The sequence below is a fragment of the Podarcis erhardii genome, assembly GCF_964252035.2.
Source record: "Podarcis erhardii genome assembly, chromosome: 14".
Lineage (NCBI taxonomy): Eukaryota > Metazoa > Chordata > Lepidosauria > Squamata > Lacertidae > Podarcis > Podarcis erhardii.
The window spans coordinates 8,174,208-8,193,033 of NC_138503.1; the positions used below are offsets into that span (position 1 = coordinate 8,174,208).

At 46.0% G+C, this 18,826-nt stretch overlaps 1 protein-coding gene across 7 annotated transcripts in view; it reads right to left on the reverse strand.

Annotated features, from left to right (window-relative positions):
* CELF6 (CUGBP Elav-like family member 6) overlaps window positions 1-18,826 on the reverse strand; it is a 178,350-nt gene that overhangs the window by 150,293 nt on the left and 9,231 nt on the right. For all 7 annotated transcript variants that reach the window (XR_014150848.1, XR_014150849.1, XM_081839056.1 and 4 more), the window contains exon 2: window positions 17,439-17,521. Coding sequence is in view for 5 of the 7 variants with exons in the window: in XM_081839056.1 (XP_081695182.1) it covers window positions 17,439-17,521 (83 nt within the window). In the remaining 2 variants the exon portion in view is untranslated. The remainder of the gene's footprint in view (window positions 1-17,438; window positions 17,522-18,826) is intronic.

The following is an 18,826-nucleotide window of genomic DNA, read 5'->3' on the forward strand; positions in this document are numbered from 1 at the left end:
TGCTAACTTTTTTTTGCACCCTCCTTTAAAGAGATATTTAGGGAGATATAGGGGGTTGGACTAGATGACCCTTGGGTTCCCTACAATTCTATGGTTCTGTTTTCCTATATTTGTATAGCTTTCACCCTCTGTAATACACTCATTCAATAAGAGTCCACTGGAAATAACATCAACCATGGTGATGGAAGTTCAGCAGGCTGCTGATTATATTATTATTATAATATTCAAGCCTGCTGGACATGCTTGAGTCTCTCACTCCTGCTCCTTTGCTCTCCTATTGTGCTGAGTCACTTCCTGGTTGCCGTTCCCTCTGTCTGCATCTTCCCTTTGTGTTGCTGAGTAAATGCCCCCTCCAGGCCCAAACACCCTAACTCTCTTATTTAGTTCTTCCAACAATGATTTACAGTTTGCATATCGTGGTTCTCAGATGAATAGGGAGCATGACAGGACAAATGCAAAGGTCAGGTTAAGAACTGGAGAGAGGAGAAGACTTTCTTTCCAGCCAGCCCTCCTTGCTCTTGAGGAGACCTTTTCCTACCCTTCCCTTGGAGATGCGGTGCGGGGAGGTACCAGAAAATCCTTCAGCTGAAGAATATCTAGGTAGAATATAATAATAATAATAATAATAATAATAATAATAATAATAATAATAATAATTTATTTGTACCCCACCCATCTGGCTGGGTTTCCCCAGCCACTCTGGGCGGCTTCCAACAAAGATGAAAGAAACACTAAAATGTCACATATTAAAAACTTCCCTGAACAGGGCTGCCTTCAGATGTCTTCTGAATGTCAGGTAGATGTTTATCACTTTGACATCTGATGGGAGGGCATTCCGCAGGGAGGGCACCACTACCGAGAAGGCCCTCTGCCTGGTTCCCTGTAACTTGGCCTCTTGCAGTGAGGGAACCGCCAGAAGGCCCTCGGCGCTGGACCTCAGTCTCCGGGCAGAATGATGGGGGTGGAGAGGCTCCTTCAGGTATACTGGACCGAGGCCGTTTAGGGCTTTAAAGGTCAGCACCAACACTTTGAACATCAGAGCTTGTTGGACTTCCATTTCCCTTGCCTCCTGTGGACTTAGCTTACACAAGAGAGGCTGCAGGCATCTCAACCATGACCCAAGAGATGTAAGACTGCAAGCACACCATACATTTAAAGCACACAGGCGCATGTTGAGATTCCTGCATTGCAGGGGGCTCAACAAGATGACCCTGGGGTCCCTTCCAACTCCACATTTCTATGATTCTATGACTCCCCCCAAATAATCCTTGGAACTGTAGTTTAGGGTTGCTGGGAACTGTATCTCTGTGATGGGTAATCTACAGTTTCCAGGATTCTCAAGGGGTGGTGTGTGTTTTAAATGTGCTTTAAATGTATGGCTTGCCCCAAGGTATAATTGTGCAAAGGTCATCTGAGATGTTCTTGAAGATGAAGGGAAAAAAAACAATTATCTTGTCTGTCCACACAAGTGTTATAAGAGGAATATCCAGCAGTGGGTGACAATCTAAGGCTCCAGCAACCTGTCTCAGCTCCTCGCGAGGAGGCCAAAACATCATAGCATTGTGCATTAATGCACATCCAGTGTGCTGAGTGCAATGCGTGGACATGGGCAAACAATGCCTTCTGAGTCATCCTACACAATGGTAGCATTTTATTCACCCTTACTCAGGGTTTGTGTAACTCACTGGACATCATACTCTGGGCCTTAGGCTTGCATTAGCAAGAAACCAGAGAGTCACGTGAGTCTGTGTGGCATGGCGCATGCCTGGCTGCCTGGTGCTGATGGTTTCCTTCGCTCAGCCTGTGTGTTTCCACGGCAACAGAAGCAGCACAGGCTCACTCCCTGCATCAGGAATGCCTGTAATTAGATCCACGGCCACAGCTGTCAATCCTCGTTTAACAGCCTCCCATTTAACTCCTCGCTCCAGTAATTAGGGTTTACTAAACAGAATGTCAGGCAATTAGAACAGCAGGTCAATCGCTTTCCATGTAACCTCTTTTAAGGCAGGGTGTAAGCTTCCTCCAGCAAGCTCCAACCAGGGGCAGGGGCACCCTAAGGTGCCTGGTGGGAGCAACGAACCAAGAGGAGTAGAAGGGCTATTGAGCTCCTCTGAGGCTGAGCCCGTTGCTGCTTGCATTTGAGACATGGCATTGGCTCCTTGAGTTTGCAGTCATGAGTGACACAGTAATTATTTTCAATACAAAAGATAAAGTGACCTAAAAACTGCCAAAGCTCAGAGCCAAATTGAACATGAGGCTGGGGCAAGAAATGTCATCTAGCAGGGGTGGGGAACATGTGACCCTCCAGAAGATTGCTGGCCTTCAACTCCCATCAGTCCCAGCCAGCATGACCAATGGTCAGAGACAATGGGAGGGCCACAGACTCAGCACTACCACTACCAGCACCTAGAAGATTGGCTGGGCTGAAGTGGGCACTCACACTCAGCAGCAGTGGTGGCAAGTGTCCACTGGCCGTGGTAGGGCAGAAAATTGGGAGGCCAACAGTAGGTGAAGCCAGAGGCAATGACAGGCAGATCCAGAGTCTATGGAAAGTGGAGCTGCTCCCTGATTGATAGTAAGACAGCAAGCAGGTGGGAGGACTGGCTGAGTGCAGGTTAAGGTTGGTGGACCAGTGTCCCATTTACCCTAATGGAACTGCCTCTACTGGTTGGCATGAAATTGAATGGGGCATAAAACTGAGCTCAGTAGCTCAGTATCTGTTGAGTTTATGCTGCACTGGGATAGAGCAAAAAAAGAAACAAACCCAGCAGTCAATGTCTTTGAACTTTTTTCAAAGTCCTGCAGGTTGCTTGGGTACCCATTACAAAATGAATTTCCATCCATTAGCTTTAAGGTTGTGTTTCTCTTCCCGGTTTCCAATTTGATGCCATTTGTTCTAGATAAAAATCAGCAGAGGATGGCTTCACTTCAGAGGCTGTCCTAACCAAGCACGATAAGCACGACAGATTCTGCAAATGCTATCAGCACCATAAATAATTAAGGGAAAGGATCCAAAAGGTGTGCATGGCAAGAGGTCAAATTCAGAACTGGATCAGTGCTGGCGTGTGGGGCTCTCAGCAGATGCCCAGGTGTTCCAGTCCTTGATGCCAGCCCTGCCTGCTGCAATCTTGCACAAGGCACATAGCTTGGCAACACTGCAGAACTTAGCATGGAGGGTTGTGTGGGCAAGACATTCTTCACCCTGGGCACAACAACAAAAACTTTCCTGACCTATTGCAAAGTACCAAGAGATCTACAGGCCATCCTGATTTAACCTCTTCCATCCCGAACACCATAGTGATGCGGGTGGCTTGCCAATCAAAAGGTCAGCGGTTTGAGGCCCCACGACTGGGTGAGCTCCCGTTGTTTGGTCCAGCTCCTGCCAACCTAGCAGTTTGAAAGCATGCCAGTGCAAGTAGATAAATAGGTACAGTTCTGAAAAGGAAGGTAAACGGCATTTCTGTGCGCTGCTCTAGCTTTGCTAGAAGCGGCTTAGTCATGACCCGGAAAAAACTGTCTGCGGAAGCGGACAAACGCCAGCTCCCTTGGCCTGTAAAGCAAGATGAGCACCACAACCCCAGAGTCGTTCGCGACTGGACTTAAACGTCAGGGGTCCCTTTACCTTTATCCCCAACACCATAAAGATCTATGAAATATATCTCTTCTTGTTTTATTTATTGCCAAGTTTGTTATCATATCTGCATGCCGAGGTTTATGACCACAGGTTCAAACTCCAACATCCCCACTTACGGTAGTTAAGTTCCAGAGCTGGCTATGACCTCAGGCTGATATTTTGAAGGAAATTGCTACCAGTCTGAGGTGTTAATAAGGGCCTATCAGTGTCGAGAACCACTGCCGTGGTTAAATAAGTAGATCCTTAATCACAAAGAAGTTGACAGTCCCCCATAAAAATGTATAGGAGTCACTGCCAGGTTTTTCTCTCTGGTGCATTGTGGGACATCTTCTGGGAATCTGTGTGTGCCTGGAAACCTCCTTGACGGCAAAGCACCATCATATAAAACAGCCAGATTAAAAGGATATCTGAACAATAAACCGAGCTAAATGGATGACATCATTTGAGCGGCACAGAATGATTTACCAGTTTGGGTATGAAAGGAGTGAAATGTATTCCCACTGAGTACTATTATTTGCACACCACAGTGGTTCCCTCGCCCTTCCATATTATCCTGGGGACCCAAACTTGACCCACCAGTACAGATGCCCCCTTTGGGGCCCCAGGCATTGACACCCACTTTGACCATAGCTTTACCACTGAACAATGTCTGCCCTGCAAGCAGGAGGTCCCAGATTCAATCCCCGCTGGCATATCCAGGAAGGGATGGAAGAGATTCTTGCCTGAAACCCGGGAGAGCTACTGCTGGTCAGTGTAGACCCAGGCATAGGCAAACTTGGCCCTCCAGCTGTTTTGGGACTACAACTCCCATCATCCCTAGCTAAAAGGACCAGTGGTTAGGGATGATGGGAACTGTAGTCTCAAAACATCTGGAGGGCAGAGTTTGCTTATGCCTGGTGTAGACAATAGGGAGCTAGAAGGACCAGTATTCTGACCCTGTATAAAGCAGCTTCCTGTGTTCCTGTCCCTCCCGCTTGCCTGTTCCCCTTGCCATTCTAAGCAGTAGTAGGGCTGGGGCTGGAAGTCTGCTGGCCAATATCCCAGAATGCCTTGGGGCAGCAAACAAAGTGCTGTTCCAGGGCATTGTGGGAAATGTAGAGGGCAGGTGGCTTCTGAGATCCAGTCAAACTGTGTGCGGTGGGGCAGGAGGGAACTTACTGATAGGCACCCTAAGGAGAGTTTAGCTCCAAATAGAAGCCAGCCCTTTCTTGGAGTTTGAGGCTTTGCTTCACCTTCACATGGGCTCACCTTCCAAAGACTGTCATACAGACCAAAATTCTATACTTTTGAACCTGTCATTTCTGGTTTGTTTGGTTTTTGGCCACACTGAGGAGCTATGTAAAAGGGAGAAGAGGTTCGATTTGAATAACCATCTTGGTCCTTGATGCTGCCACTGGGTGCTGACTCATGACGGGACTTCTCGGTAGTGGTTCCCTGTTTGTGGAAGGCCCCCTCGGTTGAGGTGCATCCATCTCCCACATGATTAACATTCAGCAGGAATGTCAAAACATTCCTGTTCACCCAGGCGTTTGATGGCTGAAAGATACTGTTACTGGCAACGTATTAGCTGTGAGGGTCTGAGAAATGCTTTCAGATGTTTAAAAACCTTTCCACTGCTTCTTAAAACTTGCCTGGTTTTGTTGTTTGCCACCTGGGAAGTTAGGAATTTAGTAAATAGCTGAATAATTGCCAGGTAATCACACTGAAGCCCCAGTTTCACATATAGCCAGTAGCCCAGGTGCCCGTACCTTTCAAAAATTCTCTCACAGTGCAATCCTATGCTTACATGGGAGTAGAGATGGGTTGGGGGAGAGCTCAACTCACTTAAAGGCACATCTATTAAATTTGCACTATCTGAACCAATATGAGAACTAGCCACAATTTGAAAGTTACACTTATCCAAATTCTGCAGCGCAGTTCTCCAATCAATGCTTTAAAAAAATTACAGAAACGCATCTACAGTGGTGCCTCGCAAGACGAAAATAATCCGTTCCGCGAGTCTCTTCGTCTAGCGGTTTTTTCGTCTTGTGAAGCAACCCTATTAGCGGATTAGCGCTATTAGCGGTTTAGTGGCTTAGCGGCTAAAAGGCTATTAGCGGCTTAGAAAAAGGGGGGGAGCGAAAAAAATCGCAAGACTCGCAAGACGTTTTCGTCTTGCGAAGCAAGCCCATAGGGAAATTCGTCTTGCGAAGCACATCGAAAAATGGAAAACCCTTTCGTCTAGCGGGTTTTTCGTCTTGCGAGGCATTCGTCTTGCGGGGCACCAATGTATTACGGGAAATTGTGTATAACAATTAATATATTACTAAAAATAAAAAACAAAAATGCTGGTTAATGCTGGTTAATTTTTATGATGATTTTTTAAAAAAACAAAAACAAAAACCCAAAGATTGCAAATTAATACAGAAATGTGAAAAACTGAATTTAAGAATGGAAAAATGAGAGAAACAGAGAACAAAAATGGACAGGCCCTTCCAGCTCTGCATGGGAGTGAGTCCCATTCAGTTCAGTGGTGCTTACTTCTGAGTTCATAGCTGTAGGACTGAACTATTAGCATGGCATTCTGAAATTTTGCTTCATTCTACCTGCCAGAGATCTGAGCCGCTTACAAAAATAAATGCAATAAAGCCAGCATGAAACCCATTAAAAACGTAACTGTATCACATGAGTAATAGAAACAGGCTTTTTGAATCCATAAAATACACATCTCCGTCTCTGTTTGGGATATATTTCAGTAGTACATCCAGGGCCTACAGACCATATGGTTGGAAATAGCTGGCCTCTGATGTTACCCTGGAGCTTTGCAGGTAGACACATCCGAGTTCCTTTAGCTGTCATTGGCTATGTGATGTCAGGGAAGCAAGGCAGAATTAGAACTGGAATTCTAAAGTCAATGGAATTAGTAAAACAAAGTTTGATTCTTCCCTAACACCGCTTGCCTTTATGTGGCACATGTGACTAATAAAACTGGGAGGGTTGGCTAATATAATTTTTTGTAGGCTAGCAGCAGTCGTGAACTTCCTTGAAGGCTGAATGAAGGGGCTGGGGGGCCCTGCTGCAAGTTCCCTTTCTTCCTGAGATCTTAACGAAATGGTCAATCTTACCAATGGATAACTAGTTAACATCTTGCATCTGTACCAGTGTTACAAGTTCCCCAACTACCATTCTGTACTGGAAGCGACTGGCAACAAAGCACCAACATGACTACATGAGTACAATGTGACCAGATCCCTGCTGGGTGATCCCTGCAAATCACCACCTTTCACCTTAAGTTGATTTAATGGTGTAAACTGCCTTGATGGGTTTTGTCATTTGGCAGTATAGAAATACTTTGATAAACAAATAAACCTACTCTTGCAAGGTTGTTCTGCAGGGCAAATGGGAAGGGGGTGAGCGTGTACCCCTTCTTCGGGGGAAGGGTGGGGATGAAAGTGAAAGGAAAAGCAATTCAGAGATAGCTTAGGGGAAGTAGCTTAATGACAGAACACAGCTTTGACATAAAGACTGTCCCCAAGGCTTGATCCCTGGGCATCTCCTGGTAAGACTGCGAAAGACAGGTTTCTGAAACCCCGGAGAGGTGCTCTAAGTGTAGAGCAGGGGTGGGGAACTTGTGCCCCATCACAGAGAATCTGCCTTGCCTGAAGAAGGTCCCATGTTCAAGCCTGGGGCTGTTGGGGGTGGGAGTATTGCTTGATGTTGATGGTGATGTTATGCATTTTTTGTTTTTATGTTGTAAACTGCTCACGATCTTCAGATGAAGGGCAGTATAAACATTTAATAAATAATAATAACCCCCAGCATCTCCAGAAAGGGCTAAGGACTAGGAACCAAGGTAGCTCCAATGGTAAAGCATGAGACTGTAATAATAATAATAATAATAATAATAATAATAATAATAATAATAATAATAATAATAATAATATAATGATAATGATGATAATAATAATATATTATTATTAATAATAATAATAATAATAATACCCCGCCCATCTGGCTGAGTCTCCCCAGCCACTCTGGGTGGTTCCCAATCAAATGTTAAAAACAGTACAGCATTAAATATTAAAAACGTCCCTAAACAGGGCTGCCTTCAGATGTCTTTTAAAGATAGGATAGCTGCTTATTTCCTTCACATCTGAAGGGAGGGTGTTCCACAGGGTGGGTGCCACTACCGAGAAGGCCCTCTGTCTGGTTTCCTGTAACCTCACTTCTCGCAATGAGGGAACTGCCAGAAGGCCCTCGGCGCTGGATCTCAGTGTCCGGGCTGAATGATGGGGGTGGAGACGCTCCTTCAGGTATACAGGACTGAGGCCATTTAGGGCTTTAAAGGTCAGCACCAACACTGTTAATCTGAGGGTCATGTGTTCGAGCCCCACATGAGGCGAAAGATTCCCACATTGCAGTGGGTTGGATTATTAGATGACCCTCATGGTCCCTTCCAACTCAATGATTTTGAAACCCAGGACAGCTGCTGCCAGTCAGTTCAACAATACTGAACTAAGGCAAACCAATGGCCTGACTCATTATAAGGCTGCTTCCTATGCCTGGTGTCCTCTTAAGAGGCAATGATTGGAAGAAATCTGTTATCACTGTTCAGCAACTAGGCACCCAATGCTGCTATGATGGTGGTGGCGATTTATTACACGCCCTTTGCCCTAAGGTTGCAGGGCAGATTACAGCAAATAAAACATAATATTAAAACCAGTTTTAAAGTACTTAAGCACCACAGAAATAAAGTGGGTGCTAAAAATATCTCTTTCAAGCGTCAAAAGCCAAGGTAAAGAGTATTTGCTGAAAGCTGTATTGTGAAAATGCCAGATGTACCTCTGTGGGGAAGGAGCCCCGGGATGTACCTCTGTGGGGAAGGAGCCCCGGGACTTAGGGACTGTTGCAGAGAATGCCCTCCCCTGGGCCTCCACACCTTGAGCTTCTGAGGGTGCTGGAACAACCAAGACGGACACCCAGGAGAGTCTCTTGGGAAGGAGGCAGTCCTTTAGGTATTTGGGGACATTTAAGGCTTTAAGCACGTACATTAATAATGATAATTATGAGACTAGAAATACAACTAATAATAATGTACTACGCGTCCAATGAGAAAGCTGGGAGATCCGAGCTATGCTACAAGCACAAATTAGTTCTAAATTGATTTAATTGCATGGATTTTCCTTAGCAACCTTGGGAATCATAGTTCTGCACAAGTGCAGAAAATGGTATATGTTAATGATCCTTACCCCTTAATGCAGCGACATTTCCCAAGTGTTTACTTGGAGGATAGCATTAAATGTTAAACTGGCATAAAAATGCAGGGCATCCATGGCCCAAACTTTTTCAATCAATCTGGGCATGTTACTATTTCTGCTAACTCAAGCCTCTTTTACTCCCTGGGTGTAGCTTAATGGAAAGGCTCACAATAGTTGGTTTGCTTATTGATCTGGCGTCTTCATTCTGCAGTCCCTGACTCCACAGTACCGTGCCCTTGGCATAGTCTAGCCAATGGGCACCCCTTGCCAATGTCTCTGCTGCCAGCGCCACAATCCCCAGCTGCCACGCTCACCAGCGTTTGGACTCCCCACCAACCCATGACGTGGTCCTCCTTGCAGCAGCCGTGCTATCCTCTTGCTTTGCACCACAATTGTGGCAGCCCTGGCAAGTTTCTTTGCCACCTCTGGACAGTGGCCTAGCCTGGGGGGTGCAGGGGGGCTGGCCGCACCGGGCGCAACATCTGGGGTTAGGGTTAGGGGGTGCAAATCCACGGGTTAGGTGGCGCAAATTACTTGCCTTGCCCCGGGTGCTGACAACCCACGCTACGCCACTGCCTCTGGGCTCTAAGAAAGAACAGAAGAGGGGTCCCTCTGGATGAGGAGGCCAGGAGAATGCCTGTGCTGATACTGTGTTGGCCAGAAAAGACTTTCTTAAGCTTAGAATTTTCACCAGCCCTGCTTTGCACCCTGCTGAAGTATTTCTGCTGAGCTGGAATATGTCTTAGAACTCAGAAATGCCTCTTGCCCAGACAAAGGACAGAGAGGTATGTTAGAAACTCAGATATATAAGCTAGGTGCTAAATCTAGGTTACGGCCACCACAGCAGAATGTCTATTTGCCAGGGGGTTGGACTAGAAAACCCTCAGGGTCTCTTCCAATGCTACGATTCTGTGATTCTGTGATCTCAACTACATTGCTTGACTGTAACTCACCTCTTACAACAATTCACTTGTCCCAGTATGCAAGAAGGAGAAACACACGCAGTGGAAATGGAAATGGCATTAACTATGGACTAAGGCAGAGGTTTTTAAACTGTGGTCACCAACCCGCTGCCCAGAAATCTCCACATGGTTGCAATTGGACCCAAACCAAGAGCAATGCACTCCTGGCTAATTTCTAACACCGTGTAGAAACCAAGCTGCTGTACAAAGGTAAAAACGAAAACGAAACACTGCATTCATTGCTCCACCCACTTTTGCATCTGGCCCCACCCACCACTGGCATATGACCCCTGGAAGATGGCTCAGGAAGGAATGCAGGCCCGAAAGGCTTCCCCAGCTCTGTGTGATAGTTTCTGCTTCTCTCGTAGAACTCCTTCAAGCTTCTCACACCCTCCAACCTTCCTCAGATGAAAATAAGGACATATTCTACATCAGGCATTCCCAACCTCGGCCCTGCAGATGTTTTGGGACTACAACTCCCATCATCCCTGCCCACTGGTCCTGTTAGCTAGGGATGATGGGAGTTGTAGTCCCAAAACATCTGGAGGGCTGAGGTTGGGGATGCGTGTTCTACATCAATGTCCCCCCTCTCCACACCTCCTCCTCTGAGGGTGGGGAGGGAAGCAGACACAGCAACTGAATGAAGCAAGACGGAGCCAAGTGACCATAATGGCCGCTCTTCTGAGCCCACAACCCCTCAGCACCCCTCACAGCCATGGCAGCTGTCTCGCAGACGGGCCCTATTCTCCTTTCTCTCCCACCCACCACTTTCTTTATGGGAGACCAACTGAGGAGCATGGAAACAGCGAAAAACATGCTGCGGGGCATCCTAGTGATCTGGAAATGGTTTTCGTAAAAACAGGAAGTGGCGCCATATTGAGCGTGGCGGGGAAGGGAGTGGGAGGCACAGATCTAAGAAATGCGTTAGAGGGACTAATGGATCGGAACGTCCTGTAACACATTGAAATACTGTACTGTCAGGAAGGTCCCTCTGGAATTTGGGACTGCGTGAAAAAGTGAGAAGCTGTGAGGGCTCAGGGTTTTGATTATGATTCCTGTATTTTGGGGGTAGTTGGAGGGGATGTCCTCTAACCATATTCCAGCTGCATGCAAATGCTTGCATTTTGTCTGACTTCGATTCAGTTACATAACTAACATCCAAACTCTCTCAATGGCCAGAGTTCTGCTCCTCAGGCTGTTTTACTCTAACTGTCCACATGATATACACGAGGCTCATAATCTGTGGGCGATGATGGACGTTCCTCTTTCCCCCCTCATTATTGATCTTGTTTGGTCCTTATGTTACTTGCAGTTTCTTCCTTTTGGCTGTTATATTTTTATCGCAAAACAAAATATGGTGTGTGTGCATTTTTTTTTTTAAAAAAAAAATTACATTCCCAGAACTGATTTTGTTTTACCACCACTGAATTTTATAGCACAATTTTGATGGTGGGGATAGCATGTTGGTGGAGTAGAGAGATGACAGAAGGCCTGGCAGGAGAACAGCAGGTATGGATGCCAGGGGACTTAAGTCAGCTATCCAAACAATATTCTAGCCGAGATCTTCCTTCTCATGCTAAAATTAAATAGAAACAAACTACGCAGGGTGCCCCTGAAGAGGTATACAACTCTACTTCAGAAAAGAACTGGATGGGAGGAAGCGAGTTGTTGTGGGTGGAGAAGAACATGTTTCCATCACCTTCTCCCCATGTGTCATTCTGGCTACATAAGTTGCATTCCCCATTGCCAGCATTTGCTTGGTCAACTGGAGAGAGAGAGCAATTGGATCTAGGGGGTGGAACCTAGGGCATGATACCTCATTGGCAGATTCTAAAACCTGAAGGGTGCCGTCGATATACAGTTACAGAAACATATACTGTATTTTTCGCCCTATAGGACACACTTTTCCCCCTCCAAAAATGAAGGGGAAATGTGTGTGCGTCCTATGGGGCGAATGCAGGCTTTCGCTGAAGCCTGGAGAGCGAGAGGGGTCGGTGTGCACTGACCCCTCTCGCTCTCCAGGCTTCAGGAAGCTATCCGCAAACCTTGGGAGCCTGCGGGAGTTCCCACCGGGCTCCCTAGGTTTGCGGATAGCAGCCTGCATCCCGAAGCCTGGGGTGCGCAGAGCAGCCCCCCGGGCTTCGGGCAGATATTTGCAAGCCTGGAGAGCCCGGTGTGAGTTCCTGCCGGGCTCCCAAGGCTTGCGGATAGCAGCCTGTTCTGGGGGCTGGGGTTGGGGGAAGCTCGGGCTTCCCCCGCCCCAGCCCCGCGCCTGGGAGGGAAATAATTTTTTTTCTTTATTCCCCCCCCCAAAAAAAAAAACTAGGCGCGCCCTATGGGCTGGTGCGCCCTATAGGGCGAAAAATACGGTAAGCAGGTGCCACTGTCAGTGCTGTGTACCCTCCCCAAAAGAAAACTGATCAAATCAGAATTATGCACCAACATAATCCAAGCAACACCCCAAAGAAAGTTGATTTAAAAGAAAAAGAAAAACTGGATTATGTTATCTGAGTAAATTATGCAAATGAAGCCAATTTGCATATTGTTTTGCTTCTGCTTGTCGTGTGGAAGAGAACATAAGAACAGCCCAGGTCAAAGTCCCATCTATTCCAGCTTCCTGTTCTCCCAGTGGCCAGCCAGATGCCGATAAGACATGAGCAAAACAGTTCTCTACCCAGCTGTGAATTCCAGCAACTAGTATTCAGAGGCATACTGCCTCGAATAGTGGAGGCGTATCGTAGACACTGTGGCTAATAGCCACTGGTAGTCTTCTTCTCCATGAATATCTTTAATCCGCTTTTAAACCCACCCAAATTTATAGCTGCTGACATATCTTGAAAGAACAAATCTCGTTTAACTGCGTACTGTGTGAAGAAGTAACCTCTTTTGTGTGCCCTGAATCATCAGCTGCATAATATGGGTCAAAATTCTAATATTATAAGAGAGAAAAAGACCTCCTTCCCTGTAATCGCTCATATATCTATATCTATATCTATATATATATATATATATATATCTCGTCATCCTATTTTCCTGATGTTTTAAAAAAAATTATGTAGAAGCACTGTGTGTTTCCTGGGTCTGTAAACAGGGCTTGCCGTACAGCCAGATTTTCCCAAACATTACTGGGGTTTCAAAGGTGAAACTGACATCTGGGGGAAACTTCCGAAAGGTGGCACTTTGTCTGGATCTTAGGCAAGTCAATTGGAAAATTGTGGGGTTTTTGGTGTGTGTTTATATATATATATAAAAAGCTCCACAATTTCAGTGGTTTCCTTTAAAAAAGATTGACAATAAGAAAGCCGAGATTCCCAGGAATGTAGATTCTTTGTCAAATTCCGTGCTTTCTCTGTGCTTGCTTTGAACGTCCGAACCTACCCTTTCTGGCCAAAGCTATTTCACAGGACACAGGCTTGGAGCATTTGGGTGGCAGTAATAATCAGATAAGGGGTGGACAGCTAATTTGTGTCACTCCAGGTGTTGCTGGACTACAATTCCCATCATGCATTGCAAAGGGATTTGAACTACATGGCCCTTCCAACTCTATTATCATTGTACCATAACAAAACCTGCCACACTTGCTAAAATCCTTTCTTCTGCTAAACTATTAAAGGTGCAGGAGTCTTCTTTTCCATCAGGTCACCATGTCTCTGGATCACTGACTCCAACCTATCTGCTCTTGCCATTTTGGGTTCATCTGACTTTATCCTCTACTACCAATCTACTAGAGGAGTGGGAACCCTATCTCCTTCTTCTTAATGGATCATCCTATCTCTAAATCACTTACTGCAGCCAACCTGGCCCTGTGGTCTTCGATTCACCTGGCCTCACACTTTTCAACATCCTTTCAAGTTAAATAGACCAAAAATGCTAGATGGCTATCAATATACTCTTTTAAGGTACAGTGGTACCTCTGGTTATATACTTAATTAGTTCCAGAGGTCCGTTCTTAACCTGAAACTGTTCTTAACCTGAAGCACCACTTTAGCTAATGGGGCCTCCTGCTGCTGCTGCGTCGCCGGAGCACAATTTCTGTTCTCATCCTGAAGCAAAGTTCTTAAGCCGAGGTACTATTTCTGGGTTAGCAGAGTCTGTAACCTGCCATATACCTTTAAGGCCCATTCAAAGCACACACACAGCCCAAAAAATCTGGGAAATGTAGTTTGTTAAGGTTGGGGGAACTGTAGTTCCATGAGGGGTAAGCTTCCCTTCCTGTGATTCTTTGGGGGGGTGTGCTTTAAATGTGCTTTGAAGGTGTGGTATTTTGTAACCTAATACTTGATTCTTGATGTATCTCAAAGCCATGGGAGGCGCTATAACCAGTTACATATTCACAAGAGCAACAATACAAGGTGATGCATCTCTACTAGGGATGGAATAACCTGTCAATTTTGGTTCTCTCCATTTCTTGGCTTTTTTTCTAATATTAAATTCAGATCTCTATATTGTGCAGCAATTTGCAAAAGAAGAAAAAAATGTTTAAAAGTCCTCCGCAGAAATCAGTCAGCATTTTATTGTGAATTTCTCCTAATAAATATCCACACTTTCCCCTAATAGATGCATTTTTAGTGACATTTTTTGGGTTGGAGAACTGCATCACAAAACTGAACAAGAATTTCAAAGGATAGCTGTATTTCAGCTCATGCATTGTTTCAGAAAGTGTGGATTTAACAGATGCAACTTTAAATGCATCCCGAATTGAATTCTTCCCCCGTCACTAATATCTTATTTCCAGGTGAAGCATTACAGGCTTAGTCTGGTTCAAAGGACGCGTCAACACAGGATTGCAGCCTCCGTTCTCTCAGTGTCAGGCGTGCATAAGGATGTGGTGTCTCTACAAGCAACGACACTACAGTACTAGTACAGGCAAAGCCTTTGGCAATGTTGCTGTTGCCACTTGGAACTAGGAACTAAGAACCCACAACATCTGTAGTGAAGGATGCTAGAGAATTCTGGCAGAAATGAGAGCAAAAATTGCCAATGTTCACTCATTTGTCACAAGTCCAGAACAGTTTGATCCACAATTGCTGCTGCTGTTTTCGGTCTCTAAAACGTGGTGTAGTGGTTAAGAGCGGTGGACTCGTAATCTGGTGAACCGGGTTCGCTTCCCCGCTCCTCCACATGCAGCTGCTGGGTGATCTTGGGCTAGTCATACTTCTCTGAAGTATCTCTCAGCCTCACTCACCTCACAGAGTGTTTGTTGTGGGGGAGGAAGGGAAAGGAGATTGTTAGCCATTTTGAGACTTCTTAAGGGGAGTGAAAGGCGGGATATCAAGTCCAAACTCTTCTTCTTCTTCTAAATGATACGGAACAGATTACCTGCCCCTTATACACACAGACATTTGCACTGCATTTCCTTTGCATTGAAATGAATGGTGTGGAATAATGTGATGATGACACCATTAATAATATAATCCACTACATAAAATTCTGCCAAAGCGAGTTTAAGAATGTCGTTTTTGTCAAAAGCCAAGCTGCAGTGGAACGGAAACAGCGCTATATGTGACGAATACGGAGTGGACGGAAATTGAAGCCTTCTTACATCCCTAACTGCATGGCAAAGAAGCAGCAGCAAGCAGGCACTGTGTGTGGTAGGAGATTCGATGAGCATGGAATGCATATTTTGATCTCAGAAGGCAGACATGTGGAAATGTGCCTTTAGGGAGAAGGTCGCCCATCTACATTAAACAAATCCCTACCAACACTACATTTCAGGAAGACGTTTGGGAACTGATGCTCATCTGCTTACTGCCACTCCAAAACTCTAAGGGCGAAGAGCACGTTATCCAAACAATTCAGAAAGGACATGGAGCATCAAAACCCAACTAAGCAAGCCTGCTAGTTCTATAAGGCCCTGCTGACAGATGTCCCACACCTGATTAAACAATTAAACTGATCAGTTTGTTTTAGAATCTGTTCACAGGGAGATTATGAAAACCTCAAAGATGGAAGTTTGATGTTGTTTCCTCAAAAACCATCCAAAGGGAAATCTTTTCCCTTAAAATTATTCCTTATCCATTTCTCAAAATATGCAACACTCCCGTAGAATAAAGAGAAAGAAAGGGCTGTGCCCAGTGTTCTCTTCCGACCAGGGCAGGAGCTCTGATGCTCACAGACAAGTGAGCTTTAATGATCCCCGCAGAGAGACCCAACATAGTAGGGGTGCTAGTGGCAACTCATTGCACAACAGATTTGCACAGCAAAGTTACCAGCAACACAATGTACTGCTGGTGCAAGACATTTTGTCAGTGGAATGTAGACAACCCAAAGGCCTCTTAAGGATGAACATTTATGGTGGCATAAGCTTTTGTGGGTTCAAAATGCAGAATTTTGTGTCTTCAATTCATGGAAGCTTATGCCCCCTTAAAGCTCTTACAGCAAAATCCTAAACGCTACTCAGAAGTAAGTCCTATTACACTCAAGAGGATTTACTCCCTGTGAGCAATGGAGGAGAGTTTCATTGAGTCTGCATTTTAAAGCAAATTGACCTTATTTGAAGCTCTTAGATTTATATGCAGATCGGAATGCAGGTAACAGTGGCACTGGGCACTGCTCTGAATTTCAGAATGCTGTTTTGGTTCCAAAAATGTGAGTATCTTATAGGGGAAATGCATATTTTAGGGGGAAATGCATAGAAAGGCATTGAATAAAATGCATGCATTTGGAGGGAATGCATGCAAAATGCATCTTACAAAAAGTGCGTACAAACATTTAAACACAGTCGGTTTGGGTGCAGTTTAATAGACTTGGCTGAGCATGTGCGGAACTGACACAGAGCAGAAGAGGACAGATCCATCCAGCCCAAAACATACTTAGGATGACACCCTCCATATTGAAAGCTACAGGACTCACTAGGGGCTTAATGACACTTACTTTCTGCCACGCTCTTTCCAGGATTTGGCCCACATTTTAATGCTTCATGTCCAAGCACCCTTCCCCACAATTCAGGAGCTTCCCCATGAAAACCCACTCTTCAAAGCCGAATCAGAACAAACAGCAGAAGGCGCTACCTGTGGATTGCCATTGAAATTTAAAGAGTGGGTTTCTGCAGGGAAAGCTCCACAGCAAAAACAAAAAGGGGTGGGGTGCTTGGATACAGTGGCATCACAACGGGGGGGGGCGTTGCGCCCCAGGTTCCACGTCTGCAGGAGTGACAAGAAGTCACCCCACAGGGGCTCGCGGCGGCACAAGCAGCCATCGTGCTGCCGGAGCTGCGTGTGTAAGATGCTTTGCTTGTGACTGTAGCGGCGACGGAGGGATCCCGGCACCGTCCGTATGGTGCTGGAGCGGTGGCAAACCGCTATACAGCGCATGTGCAGTGTCGCTACATACGGTGCATGTGTCGCCGCCGCACATGCGCTCTACATAGCGACGCCCACCCTGGGTGTCACGACGCCTTCCTTTGCCCCTGCTTGGATACAGAGCTTTAAAGTGCAGACCATTCCTGGGAAGCATAGAGGAAAGGTAAGTGTGGATTGCCCTCGGTTGCAATGGGTTCTTGCTGTCCCAAATGGACACTGAGCAACACTTGCTGAATTCTAGCCCAGGACTCTGAGCCAAAGGAGGTGAGTCGTGCCTGCACCAGAGAAGAACACCATCACTTACCCCAGGCAATGTCTTCTGCTCATGCAGGGCACTCTGGGCTTTGAGGGCTGAATCCCGGGCACAGTATGTAAGAAAGGCACAGCCTGGAGAGAAGAAGGGAGGGGAAAGGGTTATTGCATAAAGTCATGTGCCAGAACAGTCACGCTCAGCAAGGGACGGCTTTGCCCAGTCCACACCTTCATTTGCAGTGGAGAGAGAAAGGCAAAGCTTATACAGCACAACTGGAATACCGCCTGCGATGTCCCTTGCTCTGCAAAGCAGCTGGATACTCCCTTTCCAGGGAAGCTGTGCCTAGCCTCAAAGAGATGAGCGGAATCCAGCAGCAGGTCAGTCCGCAGCCCAGCGGGGATTTGATTTAAGGCAATTCGTATGGATTAGCAGGGCCTGGTTAATTGGAATCGGCAGGCAGAGGCAAACACACTGGGATTAGTGCAAAAGCCCTCCAGATTAGCACATCAGATTTTCATCCTGCCATGCCAGCAGCTATAGGGGTAGCTTTCTTTTGTTGCTGTGGTTGGAGGAGCATATTATGTGAGGGTCTACAGCAAGGGTGGAGGACCTCCAGTGACCGGGGCCAGATGCTTCCATCCATACCTCTTTACCTGGCCCTTTAGACTCTCCCCAGGCCACATACCTCAGCAGATGGTTCCACTCTTTCCTCAAGCGCTTTTTGCCTGGTTGGAATTATGCGTATTTGAATGATGATAACACAGATAGCTCAGTGCACCTCAATGGCAGGGCTTCTGCCCTACACACAGAAGATCCCAGGCTCAATCCCCAGCATCTTTAGTTCAGCCAGGGGAAGGTCTTCTATCTGAAATGCTAGAAAGCCACTGCCAGTCAAGGTAGATAATGGTAAACGAGATGGACCAATGGTCTAACTCAGTATAAGGCAGCTCCTTCTGTTTTTGCTAAATATCATCTTGGGTGGCAAGCTGCTGGCAGGAAGCTGAAGCATTTGTCACCTGCACATCCCTTTTGCTCCTTAAACTGGAACACACAACACACACAAGCAGGTATGGGTTCTGAAGACCACCTTCTCACATGTAAACATGTCCATTTGCTGAGATCATCAGTCAGGGTGCTATGTCGTTTGCCTTCACCCCCAGAAATAGTGGGTGGCCAACAGAGGGCAGGGCCTTTTCTGTGGTGAGACCTTGAATATGGCATACCCTCCCCAAATGCATTTGGCAGCACCTACTCTGCTATTTTCTTTAAGCTGTACTTGAAATCTGTCCCATTTTCCTGAGCTTTCAATGGGATGCAATATGGAATTGCTTGATTATTACTAATAGCTGGCTGTCAAGCTTGTTGTCACTTGTTGTGTCATTGGTGCTTGTGGCTTCCTTTTGATCTTTGTCCTGACTTAATGCTCAAGCCATGAACAC